General features: G+C 27.7%; 2 protein-coding genes across 6 annotated transcripts in view; both read right to left on the bottom strand.

Moving 5' to 3' along the window:
- Window positions 1-325: 325 nt before the first annotated feature.
- Window positions 326-1,014, bottom strand: LOC141529705 (uncharacterized). Its single transcript, XM_074246380.1, has one exon. It carries the CDS (start codon window positions 952-954, stop codon window positions 397-399), a length of 558 nt encoding a protein of 185 aa, XP_074102481.1. The 5' UTR covers window positions 955-1,014; the 3' UTR covers window positions 326-396.
- A 4,236-nt stretch (window positions 1,015-5,250) lies between these two features.
- Window positions 5,251-17,751, bottom strand: part of Patronin (calmodulin-regulated spectrin-associated protein patronin) — a 28,773-nt gene continuing 16,272 nt past the window's right edge. For 2 of the 5 annotated variants that reach the window (XM_074245699.1, XM_074245703.1), the window contains 16 exons: window positions 17,500-17,610; window positions 16,018-16,099; window positions 15,182-15,951; window positions 14,738-14,907; window positions 13,868-14,047; window positions 12,970-13,103; window positions 12,203-12,836; window positions 11,322-11,499; window positions 10,065-10,894; window positions 9,766-9,946; window positions 9,182-9,301; window positions 8,268-8,363; window positions 7,697-7,795; window positions 6,520-6,708; window positions 5,709-5,991; window positions 5,251-5,613 (listed from right to left, as the gene is read on the bottom strand). In XM_074245699.1, coding sequence (XP_074101800.1) covers window positions 5,469-5,613; window positions 5,709-5,991; window positions 6,520-6,708; window positions 7,697-7,795; window positions 8,268-8,363; window positions 9,182-9,301; window positions 9,766-9,946; window positions 10,065-10,894; window positions 11,322-11,499; window positions 12,203-12,836; window positions 12,970-13,103; window positions 13,868-14,047; window positions 14,738-14,907; window positions 15,182-15,951; window positions 16,018-16,099; window positions 17,500-17,610 — 4,202 coding nt within the window. In that variant the 3' untranslated portion in view covers window positions 5,251-5,468. The remainder of the gene's footprint in view (window positions 5,614-5,708; window positions 5,992-6,519; window positions 6,709-7,696; window positions 7,796-8,267; window positions 8,364-9,181; window positions 9,302-9,765; window positions 9,947-10,064; window positions 10,895-11,321; window positions 11,500-12,202; window positions 12,837-12,969; window positions 13,104-13,867; window positions 14,048-14,737; window positions 14,908-15,181; window positions 15,952-16,017; window positions 16,100-17,499; window positions 17,611-17,751) is intronic. The other 3 variants (XM_074245700.1, XM_074245701.1, XM_074245702.1) reach the window with 3 other exon arrangements.

Genomic DNA, 17,751 nt, shown 5'->3' with positions numbered 1-17,751 from the left:
GAAATAATATTATTAAAAGGTTGAAAAAATTATTATTATTATTATTTGTTTTTTTTTTTTTTCAAAGTACATAAAAAAATGAACAATTAAAAAAAAAAGTTAAATATCACATTTTCCTAAAAAATTTGTTTTTTTGAAAATTTGTAAAATTTGTTACAATTGTGATGATCAATTTTTTTGTTCATTTTTTTATATATTTTTCAAACAAATATGCATTGAAAAAAAAAAAAAAAAAAATCTTCAAAAATAATTATCGAAATTTTCAACAAATTATTTTCTTATCACAACATAAGTCATTTAAAAAAAAAAAAAAAACAATTTTACATACTTGCTCAGTTTTATTTAGTGAATCATTAAAAAATGAAAATAAATTATCAATAGTGATCTATAAAAATATTAAAAAGTGTTATTAATATTAATATGTTTCATCATAGTAATGGTTGGCTTGCTACCGATAAGTTCACCCAGGACTTCATTAGCCTTAATCCAAAAAGACATTCGCCTTGCATTATTATAAGCGCAGTAAAATTTATCACCTTGGTGAACCTTGCAAGCTTTGCGAGTACTTTTGCGATCATTGTTCAGCCATGCCAAGCCTTCTATCGGGTTGATTGGTTTATTTTTCCCAATTATATCTTCCAAGATAACTTTTGACTTGGGAGAATCAACGAATATGCCAGTAACATGCTCCAAATCTTCGATGATAACTTGAATCGTGTCATTGTACTCGGTGGAACCCGCCTCCCACGGGATACCGTGGTGTTTAAATTGCTCTTTGTAAGTTAATTGAAACTCAAGTGGTAACTCTAACCAATCGCAGGGTGACTTGAAGACATAATGAGATGTCTCGTAATTTCCGTTTTCATTCTCCCCGACGCTCGACATACCGAACTCTTTCAATGCAAATACTCCGTTGGGTAACTCATATGTGATGAAGTCAATCACTACTTTCATTTTAATTAAATTAACACTCAAAAATAATTATTCTCAGATTATCGTGCACTCGTCTAATAAATAATGAAAAAATCTTTGTAAATATTTATTTTTTATAGTAGTCATTCTAGATACTGTGAAAATTATTCATTTCATTACACTGTACTGTTAAATTTCTTTTGAAATTTTTAATTTATCAACTATGTTATAAAGACTGAACTATATGATGTAATTTGTAAATGATCAGTATGATTATAATAATTATTTTACACTAGTTAGTAGCTTTGACGATTAGTCATACTTTCTCGAAATTTATTATCATTTACTATTAAATAATTTTTAATCATCGTAATAGAAAAAATAATGAAAATTTTCTGTTAAAAAAAATAATACAATAATTTTTTTTGTTCATATTCTTCACAAATTAGATAATTATTATAAAAATAAAATTATTCTTTTTTTTTTCTGAATTATTTAATAAGATATATTTTAATAAATTTTATTTCTGAGTTTTTTAATAAATATCAAAATTTAACTTCTTAACTTAAATTTAAGCTTTAAATGTAGCCGCACAAAAATCTACATAAAATAAATAATAAATAACAAGTATTATTAATATTAATATAAAAACTGTTAAATAAACTCGAGTAAGATCAATAATTTTTTTTTTAGTATTATTATTTACATACAGCGGGCGTGCCATTTTTTTACAATAAAACGATTGTGAATTAACTCTGAAAGAAATAATGTAAATATATTAAATTACTTAAAAATATATTTTAATTATAAAAATTGTCAATACTTACTTTTATTAACAATTAGTCAAATATAAAATCACCGTTGAGAAATAAATCTAATTGATTTTAAACTGCAAAAAATAAAATAAATTACTAAATCCTCTTGAATTTTATTTAATAAATAATTGAATTTATTACTTACATTAACTAAAAATGTTTATTTAAAATTTTTAAATCTATCGTCTTGAGCTTGTGACGAGTAGAAGCAGAATGAAAAAATTTAAATCCATACCTGAGAATTTCAATCATTTATTTGTACCTCGTGCAATTATGCCCTTTAAAAAAAGTTGTTAATCTTCGATAATATTCGTACTACAATGGGTGTATGATTTGTATGCTTACCTCACAATGTATAAATATATATAAATTTAATAAATACTTACAATTGAAAGCAATTTTCGTTAAATTCATCTTTTTTTTTTTTTTTCTTTTCTTTTTACAAACTAACTTGATCAATAATTCGAGAAAAATTTTGTCTTTTAGGAGCTACATGTTATTTTTGAAACCGTGAAACCCATGTAACCCCTTAAAAAAACTGTTTGTAAGCAAATTAAATGAAAAATACAACAAATGGGTTAATAATGTTTCTTTTTATTGATGACATTCGCTGCATATTATGCTAACAGTAAAATATGACCCGAATTTTACTTTATATACTTAATAATAAATATATATCATCATCGATTAATAAGTTGCGCTTATATTATAATCATAATTATAATTATAATAATAATTATTATTATAATAATGTATATATATAAAAACATAATATTTACAGACACGGATAAATTGAAAAATTATTACGTGACAATAATAGTTTAATAATTTTAAAACTCTTTTCAATCAATATCATCCACTTTCTTTTATTCTCTTTGTTTTCATTTTAATATCGATTAAAATTGAGAATTATTACATATATAAGAGCAATTGGTTGTTTTTATTTTTATTTTTTTTTCTCAATAATATTAATCATTAATTATCAATTATTATTAGTAAGCGCGGTTTACGGCAACGTATCTACACACAAACATACATACACATACATCGTACATTTATTAACTCTTTTCATTTCTTCTTTTCTTCCTTTCTCTTTTCAATTATAACTTATAACATTTTTTATTTAAAATTCTTCATTCTTTTGCATGAAAAATTAACTTAATATTTTTTATACAGCTCCAGTAATATTTTTCTCATTGAAAAATATAAATTATCAAACGTAAGCAATCACTTTTACGAGCTGATTTTTTTTTTTTTATATTAATAATATTTACTATCCAGTTTCTTAAATATTAATGACTAAATATTAAACCCTCTGTCACATAAGGACTTTACCTTTAATTATTTTTATTATCTCAAGTAGCTCGTTGTAATGAGCATTGTAAAAATTATTATTGTTTTTAATTCTCTTTCTTTATTCTCTTATGGCATTAACTGCATAAACGATATTGTCATATCGGACTGAAATTTTTTATTAATTTCATTATTATTATTATTATTATTATTATTATTACTCAATTCATGGAATCGATTATTAATTTTGTTGTGAAAATACGCGATACTTATTTTAAATATTATAAATTATTAACCTGACAAAGATTTAAAGATATTAACTATTAAATATAAGTTATAAATCCTCCGAGGCATTTATTTGAAGGTTTTAAATTATTGGATTTTTTTTTTTTTAATTCTCTAGATCTATATTGCCCAGAAATTCAAAAGTACAGAGATTCGATATGTCAATTACGTCAGGTATTGTAACAGTTTTTATTTACGCTGGTCATATGCAAATGTCTGAGATTTTTTGTTAGTTGATTAAAAATATTTAAACTTTTTGTAGATTTAAAATAAGAAAAAAATTTTTTTTCATTTAAATGACTCTAATTAATTTATTTTAATTAATAAAACTAAGGTAACATTTTTTTTTGCAAAGAACAATTAATACAATTAATTTATGTTTATATTCTATACAGTAGATATCCTATTGTTTTTCTTTATAATTTAACAAAAGGATAAATTTTTTTTTTTACTAATATTCAAAAATTTTAAACTAGTAGAGAATTAAAAATTATTAAAATTGAATAAAAATTCATAATTTGCACATGTTTAAAATTTTAGCGACGCAACTATGGAATCTTAGAAAAAGTAAATAAAAATATGAAAAAATATATCAAGCACCAATTATTTATAACAAAATATAAATTCCTTGAGTTTTTTTTTTTTTTTCTAATAGTTCCATAAATGTGACTTTAAATATTTTTATCGGATGATAAATGAAATTATTTATCAAACTAACTTGTTATTTTTAATAAAATTATTCGAGTAAAAATTTTATTTACTGAAACTACGGCCTTATAATTTATGGCACAAAAAAGTAATATTTCTAATTGCACACTCGATTTGAAATATCCAAGCGTTAGTACTTTATTGACTGCTTTTCTTTGATTTTATAAAACAAATTTAGGAAGACATATCTTAATAAAAATTTTGTGATTTTCCAATTAATAATTAAAATAATTACGAAAAATCAAATAAAAAAACCAAAAATTAAATGCCATTAGCTACGAAAAATAAAAAAAAAACATTTTCATTGTGTTGTAAGAAGAAATAAAAAAAATAGTTCAGATCTTGAAAAAAATATAATGACGCTCAGTCTAATATTAAATGTAAGGCTAATTTGGTATGCATTTAAAACATTTTTTTTTTTTCACAACTAATTAGCAAATGTTTTTATTTACAAACCTAATTCATGTCCATGAACTTGTTTATACAGAGTAAAATTTAATAATTACTTTAATCAACATTTTAATTAAATTATTCAAATCACACTAATCGTTGTTAATTTCAACAATCACAACAAAATTATATGACTATTGAGAGACTATTAATTTATATGAGTATTCTCAAAATAATAATTATTACTAATTATTATTATTATTATTCTTATAATATAAGAAAAAATATTATTCATTTATAGTCATTCCTACAAAATCTTTTTAGTTACAGCAATAGATTAAAAAAAAAAAAAAAAAAAAAAAAAAAATTCACAACGGATCAACAGTCTCTAAAAATAATAAGTGATAAATTACAACAATGTTTCGAATTATCTACTTTAATGGAAGTTCGTTATTAATTACTCCAAAATATTAACGTACAAATAATTTTTATTTATTTATTATTATTTTTTTTTTTTTTTTTAATAATTAAATAATAAAAATAAAATTAAAAAATGAAGCTCGTGGATTTTTTTAAACAATGATAATTAATAATAATATAAAATAGTTTTAAATGAGAATTGTGCTCGTCGAATAGAGTGCGCACTTAGATCTGTGACAGTATAAAGAGTACTACGACGATTAATGCTGTTAGTCCGCGCAATATTTATTTATTAATAACATACAATTCCTATTGTTCATATTAATCTCATAAAATAATTATATATCGGTGTTAATATCGCGATATAAGTAGTAAAAAATACATCAATAACATAAACACAAGGCCATGAATATTTAACTGTCAGTAATAAATGTTTAAATATATATTTAAATAACATTACGTACATGTTAATTACTTAATCAATTATCTCAGTTAGTTAATTAATTAATTAATAAGGATGTTATTTAAATTTATATTTATTAAATAAAAACATAACGTACGGATCTTTATTAAAATATTAACTATAACGGAGGCGTTAATTTATACTTTTTTAAAGTTAGAGGTAAAATTTTTATCGTGTATAAACTATATGACGAGAGCCATGTCCTTTTTGTTTGGTAAATTTACTTTTTTACCTTGCCAAAGACTATTGTGTATCGTAAAGGCATCTATGGTCACAGTCAGATGCTTTGTATGCACTTGAGAGAAACATTTACCACCAGAATTGTATCTGAAAATAAATAAAATGTTTAATTTTTTTATGTTTAAAATTAAAAAAAAAAAAAAAAAAAAAAAATTCATTTTTTTTTATTCATAAAAACTTACTTGAAAAATTTATCAAACATATTATCAAGAACTTGTTTAGGTCCAGTGCCACATAATTTAGTAACTTCTTCCTTATCAGGACAATAAGAATAAAGTGCTCGAAACTGGCATCCAGCATCTCTGAAGAGTATCAGAAAATGTTTACTTTCAGACCGTCCGATTTCTTCTAGTACGCGTCTCTTAGATTCTTTATTAACTGACCCAGGGAATACGCAATACTCAACGGCATTCAGCATTATTCCACGATTCGATTTAGTCGCTGGTTGTTTGTATAATCGAGGACCTTTAAAATTTTAAATAATAAAAAATGAATATCATCTATATTATTAAGAGAATAAGAAAAATTTTGTGGCTAGTCATTTATTATAAGTATTTAGGTTGCAATCAAAAATGCTCTATCTCTAAATACATAATTAAGAAATGACCTTGTATCTTTTCAACTACGAACATTTTTTAAAATATAAGCTCACCCCGACATTATACTCATCGAGATCTTTCATTTGAGTACCCACATCAATTTTTCATATATTTTATATATTTATATATTTCACAAATACCATATATATCAAATATATAAAAAATGTCATGTGGGTACTCAAATGAAAGGTCTCGATGCGTGTAACATCGAAATGAGCTTATATCTTTAAAAATGTCAATAATTAAGAAAATACAGTGTACTTTAACAAAAGTCATTATTTAATAAAGCAAAATTTTATTTATTTATAGTTCACAAATCTCGGCAATCACATAGTGACTGCAAGGTTGCTAATTATAAATTATTTAAAATAAAAAATAAAAAATTTCTAATTACCATTGTACTCCATCATAGAACTAGGCGTGCTGCTGATGTCACTGCTGCCGTCATCAAACCGTCGTTTGGACATAAGACCAGGAGGAAGAGATCCAGGTCCCGACGGCGATGGCAAATGTTTGGTGCTTCCCATTCCAGGACTGGGTGCTCTTCTCGGAGGAGTTGCTCGCCCCAAACCGCTGTCCGTATCTGCATGGACACCATTAATTATTATTAATCTTTTATTAATCAATCGATTTGGGATATTCAACGATTATTTGAGTCTTTATTAAAAAAATAAAAAAAAAATTTATTTAAAAAAAAATGTATGACTCCCGCTCTGTTTACCGCAATCATGAATAACCTTCACCAGTTAGATACAATGATTAATGATTAATTAATTAATTAATACTAGCTTAATATACATCGGTGAGTTTATATCGATTTTTGAATTATTATTCGAGCAATAAAATTTCTTTAAAAATTTTATATACCTCAAAAAAAATTTTTTTTAACAACGAAATTAATTTATTGCTCGAAAATAATTTATTAAAAATTCTAATCGCGTAAAACAGCAACCTGTGAACAAAAATAAAAAAAAAATAATAATAAGCGCGCACCAAATTAATTAATTAATAAATGTTATAACCGGATCCATGACGTTAATCTGAAATATATACATATATTCATGTAAAATTATAATAGCTACAACCAAGTGCTGAAAGCCCAGTAAGCGTCCACCGAGCTACGACCAATTTCAAACGCTAGTGATCATTATAATAATTAATGTAAAAAAAAAAATTAAATAAATAAACAAATAAAAATAAAATTATCATTAATAATAATTATCATCTGTAACTTATAACTTATTGTTAACACGAGTGTTGTGTGAGTGAGTGGTAAGTAATGTGTGATACTTCCACCTGTGCCTTAAAAGTCCTTCACCATGCCTCTAATTACTAGTAATAATAATAATAGTGTTACAATAGTGTACGAAGACCAAAAAACAAAACAAATAATTTGTGATTACTGATTAATTTAAATGAAGATAAAATGTTAATGACTGGATATAATTAACATAATGGAGGGTAAATAAATATAAATGTAGCGTTAAAACGATAAATGTCGAATAATTGACTGGTAATTGTTAAATTTTGTTTATTTGTTTGTTTGTTTGTTTGTTGTATTTAATTCTTACCACACAAATTCATCAACGAATTTGACTTTCTTCCCTTAAAGTTTTGGTAAGTTGAGTATTTAGGCCTGCCTCTAGGCTGTTGCTGAGGCTCCTGCGTATCTGCAATACAATGCAATGTTTTTCGTTGTTACACTCGCAAGCCTTTTAACAACGCCCTTTACAATTTAGTCATTTTATTTATTTATATTTAACACAGTTTATTTAATATTATTATCATGTTTATTGAGCTTACGGTAAATGGATATATTTTTCTAACTACCAGCCATTTCCACAGGAATTTATAAATCGAGTTTGGTGCAGAAACACATTGCATACAACTTAAATAAATTGTGTACTAATTCTACTTAAATTGTAAATAAAAATTAAAAAATAAAAAATAAAGGATTCGCCTAAAAAATAAACTTCTGTGACTTTTAGAGCTGCATCCTATGTAAGCTATCACAATATTTAAGTCAACTCTATAAAAAATGTGTACTACTGTTTAAACACTCTAGTCTAATGGAGTATACTAATAATAATAATAAAGAAAAAAAATTTATCTAATAATAAAATAAAAAAATTTAAAACCCACCTCGTGATGTTTTGTAAGATCCGCGACGTCCGAGTTGCGTTGAGCTTCGACAAGGCGAACAACCTCTACCGTCATCAGGTGAGTCTACAGAAGATACTAAAATAAGGGTAATAACAATAACTATTACAATTTATATTTGTATTGTTATAATTATTTATGTATAATTATATTTGTTTAAATTAATTGCTACGACTATCTACGACTGCTTTAATTAGGAGGATCATGCTAATTAAATAAAAATAAATTGTGTTAATGTTTGAGGTTTTGTTAGTAGACAATTTATTTTTATAATTAAGGACGTTTTTTTTTTACACCATGACAATATTTAATATCTTGATAATAATTCAAACGGTGAATTTAGAAAAGTTAAAATTTTTTACTAAAAAATTAAAAATTAACATTTTCAAATTTTTTTTCAAAAGTTTAAAAAAATTTTGGCTCTCATGTTTTTGGATAAAATTTCTATTTTATTTTTTTTTTTATGTTTTTGATATATTTTTTTATAAAGTACATAAAAAAGCGAACAATTAAAAAAAAAAAAAGTTAAATATTACAATTTTTTCAAAAATTTATAAGTTTTTTTTTGAAAATTTGTTAAAATTGTGATAATCAACTTTTTTTTTATAACGTTCATTTTTTTATATTTTTCAAAAAAAAAAAAAATATACCAATAAAATGGTTGACCCCACTTGTAAATATTTACCTCGATTATTTTAAAAAATTATTTGTCATTTTATTTTTTATTATATAAACAACCACGCGCATGAACGACCTTAAATTTCTTTTTAATTAATTTGAAACTAACAAACGACCTCGGAAAAAAGTGAATAAAAATAAATAATGTTAGATAAAATTAATTGTAAGTAAAGGATAATAAAATAAAAATGTGAGTGATAGAGTGCGTGTGTGCGTACCCTTGAGACTGCCACCCCTAGAGAAGAGGCCGGCTCGACGGTCATCGAAATGGGCAGCAGTAAGTGTGTCCTGTGAGCCTCTGAAGTAATCTCGTTTCATCGTTGGTGAGATCAGCGTCGCTACAGTAAGTGTGTTAGTGCCAAAAAAAAAATTATCAACAGCTCTGATTTTCTACCCTACTTCACTTGTTTCTTTCTATTATTTTTCTTATCTAGCCAACTCTATTCTATTCATTAAAAAAACCTACACTTGACAAAACATTTTCATTTTTTTCAGCAACAGTAAGCCAAAAAATCTAGAGCTTGTGATATTTTTGTGGAGTAGAGTTGTGATAACAACTTTTCAAACAAAATAAAAAAAAAAATTATTTAAAGTTTTGTCAAAAATAAAATAACAAAAAAATTAATCATGGTATTTAAATAATTTAGACATGCAGAGTACGATGCAATGCATTTAAAATAACATGGACGTTACTTTTGGAAAACAATTATATTATAAATCACAATATGAGTATATACTTGTACTTAATAAAAATATTTATTTTTTAGAGACACTAAAGGAAATAAATAAACGGCGAACTTACCTGTACTGAGATTAGAGGAAGAACCTTTTTTCCCGCGACTAGGCGTCAGAGCTCCAGAATCTATTTCCGAACTCTGATCAACGTGGATTGTTTTCGGTCGTGGACGAGCCGATGCAGTCTTATTACGTAATTTAGGAGTTGGCTTTATGGCATTAAGAAGTTCTTTGTCGATAACTTTACCCTAAAAATTAAACCCAAAATTATTATTCATTTTTATTTAATTAAAATTTTCTAAAATTTAACAAATAAGAAACAAAAATAGGTAATTTTTGATAAATCATACATGTAAAAAAAATTACCTCACGTTCAGCTTCTTCGATAGCTTTTTTCAACTTATGCTGTTCTAAAATCATAGCTCTTCTCTGACGGTCCTCTTCTTTTTTTCTCGAGCGTTCTTCTTCTTTCATTTTTTCCTGCTCGCGGCGCGCCTGAGCTTCAGCTTCTTTCCGTTCTTTCAATTCTTCCTGCTGCTGTCGTCGCTGCAATGACAGCAGCATAATACGCTCCTTCTTGCGCTCCATTTCATCAACAGAATTGGGATCCGGGTTAGCAAGCTGATTCCCGATGACCAAACCAACAGCATTGGCAGCATTTTGACGACTCTCACTATTAGTACGGAGTCTGTCTTCTCTTGCCCGTTGCTCTTTGTCTATTTCTCGTCGCAATTCCCGGTCCCGCATCTCCTGACGATGATACTCACGCTCTTCGGCTTGCCTCTGACGTTCTCGTTCCAGGTCACGCTGGGCCTCTAGCTGCCTTTGTCGGTCTACAGGATTCGCAGGTGGAGATTCAGGACGCGCTGTAAAATCTTCTTGCTCGATAAACGAGGATACAGTGCGTTCCTTTTTGGGCGACCTTTTTACACGCAATGCAGGTTTTGGCTTCTTCGGCCCGTCATTGTCGAACGATATATAAAATCCCTTTTCACCAGCGTCCGATGAGTCCAGAGGAGTTATTTCTGGTGGAGATACAGCTGATGTAGGTGACGGCGACGCTTCACGCAACGATGAGTGAGGTTGAAAAGAGTTACGTGAGATTGTTGTTTTTGTTGGTGAGGCTATTCTGTATGTACGACTTCCTGATGTGATATGTAGTCGTTTAATTCCTTGTGTGAAATCATCGTCGTTACCTATAATTTATTATTATTATAAGTAAATATTTATTTTAAATTATTTAGTATTTTTATTATGTTTATTTATTATCTCAAAAATATGTCTGTAAATTTTCAAAACAAAATTATCATTATTTATATATTAAAAATATTGATTCTTTATATCACTTTACACTATTATATGTAACTATCCTGTATAATTGCCGAGTGGCGTTTAAATAAATAAATAAAAAAATTTTTTTATGCAATTTTTAATATCATTTTTTTTAAACATAAGTAGCGAATATATTTATCAAAAAAAAAAATTAGTCAGTAACTTAGTAAGTAAAAAGTAAAAAAAAAAAAAAAACACCAAAAGACTTGAGCGTATCTTTTTTTAGAAACCTCGTCATAAGTATCTAAAAGTATTTAATTAAAAAAAACTTATTTATAAAACCAAACATACCAATGAATGATATATTTTGTGGTTCCATATCATCAACCGGCGGTGCTGGTACAGGTGTATGGATGTTAATATTATTTTGACGTTTATCCGTAGGACTTTCACAAGTAATTGGGACATGGTGTATTGTTGATTTTTTAGTCTCTGGACTTTCATTTATGAGTTGACTTATCCGATGAACCTATAACAAAAAAAATTTTATCAATCACTCACTTTCATTTATTAACTTAATTTTAACAAAAAAAAAAAAAAAAAAAATTAAAATATCATTTAAATAAATCTAAAAACCATTTTTTTCCACATTTTCGCGGTAATTAAAAACACGACTGTTGATTAAATGAATAAAAGCAATGAATAACAAACCTCAGAAGTATAATTGTACGACGAGTACGTTGTAGTCGCGTTTGATAAAAATAAATGCATATTATCAATATTAATAAATATTAAAATAAGTATAAGAATAGTAGCAGACGATCAAAAGTGTTCAGTGGGTCGAGATCAAACTGTAGGAGTGTGTTCCATCAGGTAAGCTGGAGAAACAGTGTGTGGGATGACGCTACCATGTTCGGTGACAACTCAGACAATCTTAAAAAGGCGAATTACATCACCAACTGGTTTTAGCATTGCTGGCTCTTGTAAATAAGACTCTTAATACTAATATAATGTACGGATGTACGTTAACACCGATCACTGCTACCAACACACACAGCCAATCGTCAAAGACCTTTAAACCTCTCACTAATGTAATTATTCCTCATTTTAAACAATAACGAGTAGTGTACAGTATCTTTTAATTTATTTCAAATCATTGGCCTCTAAATTACCATTAAAAAATAATAATAATAAAATAAATAAATGATTATTTATTATTTAAAAATACTCACGGCATTACGGTGTTGAGGACTAGCAGCCGTGGGCGGGGTTTGATTAAAAAGTGCAGCCGACGGATAATTTTGAATCGGTTGATGCATTTGACTATTGCAGAGACTATGATCGCCACCGTTTAGATACCTCGGCTGATATTGTTGTTGATCTTGCGTGTTATCATGCAAAACAAATCCTTTCTGCTGAGGTATAGCACCAGTACCCCAAGTCCTTGTGTCCTGATACAGGCGAGGATCTTGTTGGTATATAACAGAGGCAGCGGCGACTGGCTGAGGACTATAATGGGGGTCGACAACCGGTTGTGGTTGATAGTGGCCCACTGAGGCCATTTCGTTAACCAAATTTTGCTGGTGTGCCGGCCGACCCCAGGTTCTTCTCTGCATTTGCTGCGGTTGGTCATGTAAGTAAAATTGTCCTGGCTGTGTATCTGCAAGTCGCGGAGTCATAGGGCTTATCGGCGGCATTCCGTAACTTTGGAGATGCTGCTGTTGGTTTCGCAAACTCTGGAGCTCTTGCAGCTGCTGGTGAATTTGTTGCTGTTGCTGGGTCATCAGAGTTTGCTGTTGAATTTGATTTTGTTGGCTCGCGAGACGTTGAATGTCTACTTGTATGTCGTTTAAAGTCGAGTTCATACTGAAATTAAATAATATTCGTTATTAATTAATATAACGACGGGCCCTGTTATACCCACGCTCAGTGGATACAAGGGATATTTTTTAATGCCGTGGATAGTCATTTTAATTAAAAAATTAAATATAATAATTACTGTGATATAGATTGTTGACATTGATCAAAATCCATGTTTTCGATGTCAGGAGTACGGCGAGTTTCAGTAAATGGTGCACTACCATCTTGCTCCAACCACTTGTGCTCGACATCATGAATATCTTCAGTAATTTCCTACAAAAAATAATCTTTTTTATTAATTATTTGGATAAAAAATAATTCCTAAAAATTAAAGAAAAAATTTAAACCAAGATAAATTACGTCATCCGCAATTTATAGTTTTTAAGAATTGAAATAATTTTTTTTTTTAATTTATTTAAGCAAACGTTACTATCGTTATAATGCAATTAAATGTACTAAATTTTTTTAAAATTAATATTAAATTATTTTACTACAAAAATGCAGAACACTCACGACATTCTAAATCCAACTGAAACTTTAAACATTTAAACAAGAATGTTAAGTCTATAGCGACATTTTATTTCAAGATCATTTATCTTTGTGTTTGATCAATATCTAGTATCATATTGAGTATATCCCTCCAACGAATTCAGTTTAACTATTAATATTTTTGTTCTGCTCTAAATATTTGTCACGAATCAAGTCTTTTAATCTAATTACTAATTAAATATATTTTATTAGATAAATTAAATTAATTTATAAGATTAAAATAAAATAAAATAATAAGAAAGCATACATTACATTAGCTTTAAACTAAAATAAAAAAATAATAAAATTATTAATAGTAAATAAATACATAATAACCATCACCAAAAAAATAAATAAATAAATTATTTACAGCCATTAAATGTATCTTGGTAAAATAATTACCGAACAGTCAACAATTAGCTAAATGTAGAAAAAATAATATAAATAATATGCAGCAGAAGAAAAAAAATGAGTACACAAATAATTAAAATGAAAACGCAGTTTCGTACCTTCAATGAAAAAGGACGCTGCGGTTTTTCTTGGGCATTTTGGTGCGATACCGATGACGTAGTCTCGGTAACGTTTGTTGGGGTATCTCCAGCGGATCCGGAGGACAATGGAGTAGAAGGACCATGCTCTACGGGACTGTCACCACCGGATGTTGATGAAGAAGGAGATTTAACCTTACCCTGTAACCATCCCAACCACCGACCCTTGTTATACACTCACATCCCACCACCAATCAACAACTCCAAAAAATACCGCAGCCAAGTTTCTTTCTTTTACATTTAATTAATTAACTAATTAATTTTTATTTGTGAGTTAATTAATTAATTAATTTAAAGCGTCAACTTTTACTAAAGCGACTACGGAAAATAATTTGACGGTGAAAAAAACGTGCTGTCTAATTTACTAATTTAATTTTAAACAATTTGGGATTTACTATTATTTATTTGATATAAATTTTTTTTTCAGTTTTAGACAAAGCGAATTTTTCTACACTTGGCTACGGCAACTAATATAAACAATAAAAATACTTAAAATTAATCAATTAATTATAAAACCATGCAACCTGAGCCAATTAAAATAATTTTAAAAAATTATGAAAAAATTAATATTTTATAAAACAATAAATAAGGTTGATAAGTGCATGATTTTGTGAGACGACAAACAATCTGTCCATCCAACACGCACTTACCGCAATGTAAAACTGAAAGATTAGAAACATAATTGCATTATAATTGATTAGCAACACACACAATTAATTCAAAAAGATATTAAAATATTAGAGTTTTTAAACAGACACTAAGTTTTTTTTTTTTTTTTTTAGTAATGAAAATAATATTAAATTAATTATTTAATAAGTTGTTAATGCTGACCTTGGTTACAGCCTGAAGAAAAGCTGCTTTTCCCACTTTTTGTCGCTGTTTCGAGACAACAACTTCCATTCTTCTTTTTTCGTTCTCAATGAGCCGGCGTTTTTCTTCTAATTTCATTTTTATGTTGTTTATTTGCGCAGCGTATACCATTGTATTACCACCATTTTCATCTGAAATTATTTATTAATAATCAGTAAGATATTCAATAATTATCTTTTTAAATATAAAGTTATGAATTTTGTGTATCAATAAAATTTAATCTAAGATTTTAACAGTATAAATATTTCATGAGATAATGAATAATAAAAAAAAAAAATAAATAAATACTACAACAACTTTGAAGAAGTTTTTTAAATTTAAAACTAAAAAATTAGATAAATTTTTAAGTAATTAGTTACGAGTGAAATTTTTTAGTAAATTTAATGAAAAATAAAAAAAATTTACCAGCTGATTGTTGTTCCAACTGTTGAGACTGTTGAGCACTTTGTTGCTGCCACGTTGTTGTATTAGGTAAAGTCGCAAAAGTTGTTTTCTTTTCTCCAATACCATTACCATTGCTCTGTCCAAATTTTTTATTATTATAATTAACTTTATTGGCACTGAGTTCGTCATGTTCTTGCTGCTCAGTATACTTAAAATTAATACTCTTTTCCGAATTGTGTTGGGTTAAATTAGCAAAACTTGACATTTTTGTAGCACTCGTATTGGCTGTTGTTTTTATTTCGCTGTCAGTATTATCATTATTATTATCCGTGGAATGTAAAACATTTTTGTGACTCGAGTTATTAAGATTAGAATTAGAAATTTGTCGTCGTAATCTCGTGGGTGGCAGGTCGTCATTCCCGTAACCGTTGTCAGCTAAAATATTCTGGACGTCGCTCCCGTAAGCGTCTTGGACACTTGAGCGTGCTGGAAGTGTGGGTTCAGTGGCGGTGCGCTTACCCGTGTGCACTAACTCTTTATCGGGGTTTCGAACACATCCAAAATTATGTAAATTGTCCTGCGATCCACCAAAATTTTCGATTGTCAACTGGGAGTCATCCGTTACACTGTTGCGTCGCGAACGTCTTCCTGCGTATGAACTTCTTCGTTGGTCTTCCCAATTACTCGGCCGTCCAGCAGCTGTATTATTATATTTATCATCTATTACAGAACTCAGGGTCGGGATACCACGATTTCTGTGTACTATAAAATTTTCTTCAGACCCGGCGCGTCTGCAATTGAATAATTTATTACTTTTTTATTAAATATTTATTGTATTTATTATTGAAATATATTACCTATCATCGTATGAATGACTTTCAGCCGTTTGTTGAAGCGATTGTGATTTTCTTACAGAACTTGATGGTATAGGCTTCCCAACTGCAAAATTTAATGAACCGTTTAATATTTTTTTCATTATTATTATTATTGAGTGAAAGTAAACTTATTACCTAATGGAGTTTATGAAAATCAAGTAAAAAATCATTTTTAATATCAATAAAATAATTAACAAAAAATGCATTGATAAAGATTCCAGTAAATACTTAACTACTATTACTATTATCTAGAAAAAATATTTACTAGTATCTTTGTTTTAATAAATAATAAAAAGCCTAAAATAAAAAATAAAGCGAAAATTTTTATGCTTGTTGATTAAGCTATTACTAACACGCAGTCGATAAAAATCTATACTGAAACACAAAATGAACATATGATCATAAAAAAAAAAAAAAAAAAAAAAAAAAATAAGTAAATACAAAAAGTAGATCGCAAAAAAATACTAACTAACGAAAAATGAAGTTGATCTCATCTCATGATTGAACGCATTTACTCCTAATTGACAATGGTCGAAACAAAAATGTGATGGCTATTAAATGAGTAATGACAATTGGCAAATAAGACAAAACGACATGCATAAATAATAATGACCATAAGTAAAAAAGCGAAAAAATAATTCAAGCAATAATAAAGTATGAATCGCGATCTTGGGTATTATTGATATTTATTTCCATCACTTCTACATCTCTCTCATGCACACTCTCATTGTCATGTAGTATGAATCGAGAACTACTTTTCATGTAATTATGGTATATATAGATATTTACATATTTATATATGTATTATTAGCAAACCATACTTATTAATATTAGTAACAAGCTGTGCGCCTAAAATTTATTTCTCTTCTCATTCAAAACATCTCATCAATTGATTTAATAATACCATTATTCAAATGCATATTATAATTTATTATAATTATTTGATTGAAATACCATATAAAATTTTCTTTTTTTTACTTCTTTAAATATTTTGAGTTTCAAAATAACTGATAATATTGTAACGATGAAGTTATTTAATCTTTAAAAATATCAATAAAATTTATTTAAGTGTAACGTTATCTTTATAAATTAAAATGATAAAAATCTATACTAATTATATTAATATGACCATAAAAAAAATATACAAAGATAGTGAACAGAATTGCATTTGAATCATGGTTTATCGGGAGAGTAACTAGTGATAGATAAAGAAGCTAATAAACAGTGAATAAAAATGACTTATGAAATTCTCCCAGTTATCTGGAGCTTGAAGAGAAGAGAATAGAAGAAACAAAACAAGACATTTATTCCCATTCTAATACAAATGAATTACTGAACCACGGATGGCGATGAAAAAAATAACACGATGAAGAGGATTTATAAAAGAAAATGAAGAAAAAAAAAAACCACCTATGATAATTATAAAACTTGAGATAAGTTTTGATCGTGGTTATAAACGGATACCTGTGAAACCTGGCGCGGACACAGAGAGGTTGCTTCTCAGATCAGGAATTGGAGCTATAGCTTGCGGTAGACTTCGTTTATGAGCTACCCCGTGACTATTGCGCGGGCAAGCTGATTATTGTCACACCGTCACACATACATTGGTATTGATATTGGTATTGGTAGTTAATTGTTTTGTATCAATATTTATTGTTCATTGAGGATTGAGTTGTGGTGGCGGATGAGAGAAGAAGACGGACACACCAATTGAGT

This window comes from Cotesia typhae, unplaced genomic scaffold (genome assembly GCF_013202065.1).
Source record: "Cotesia typhae breed Kobodo isofemale line unplaced genomic scaffold, CoteBio_Ctyphae contig_48, whole genome shotgun sequence".
NCBI lineage: Eukaryota > Metazoa > Arthropoda > Insecta > Hymenoptera > Braconidae > Cotesia > Cotesia typhae.
The sequence above is the reverse complement of the archived record's forward strand: the minus strand, read 5'-3'. Positions and strand labels throughout refer to the sequence as shown.

What these genes read in the sequence shown, in the direction of transcription:
- LOC141529705 (XM_074246380.1), bottom strand. Translation starts at nt 954, where the DNA reads ATGAAAGTAGTGATTGACTTCATCACATATGAGTTACCCAACGGAGTA.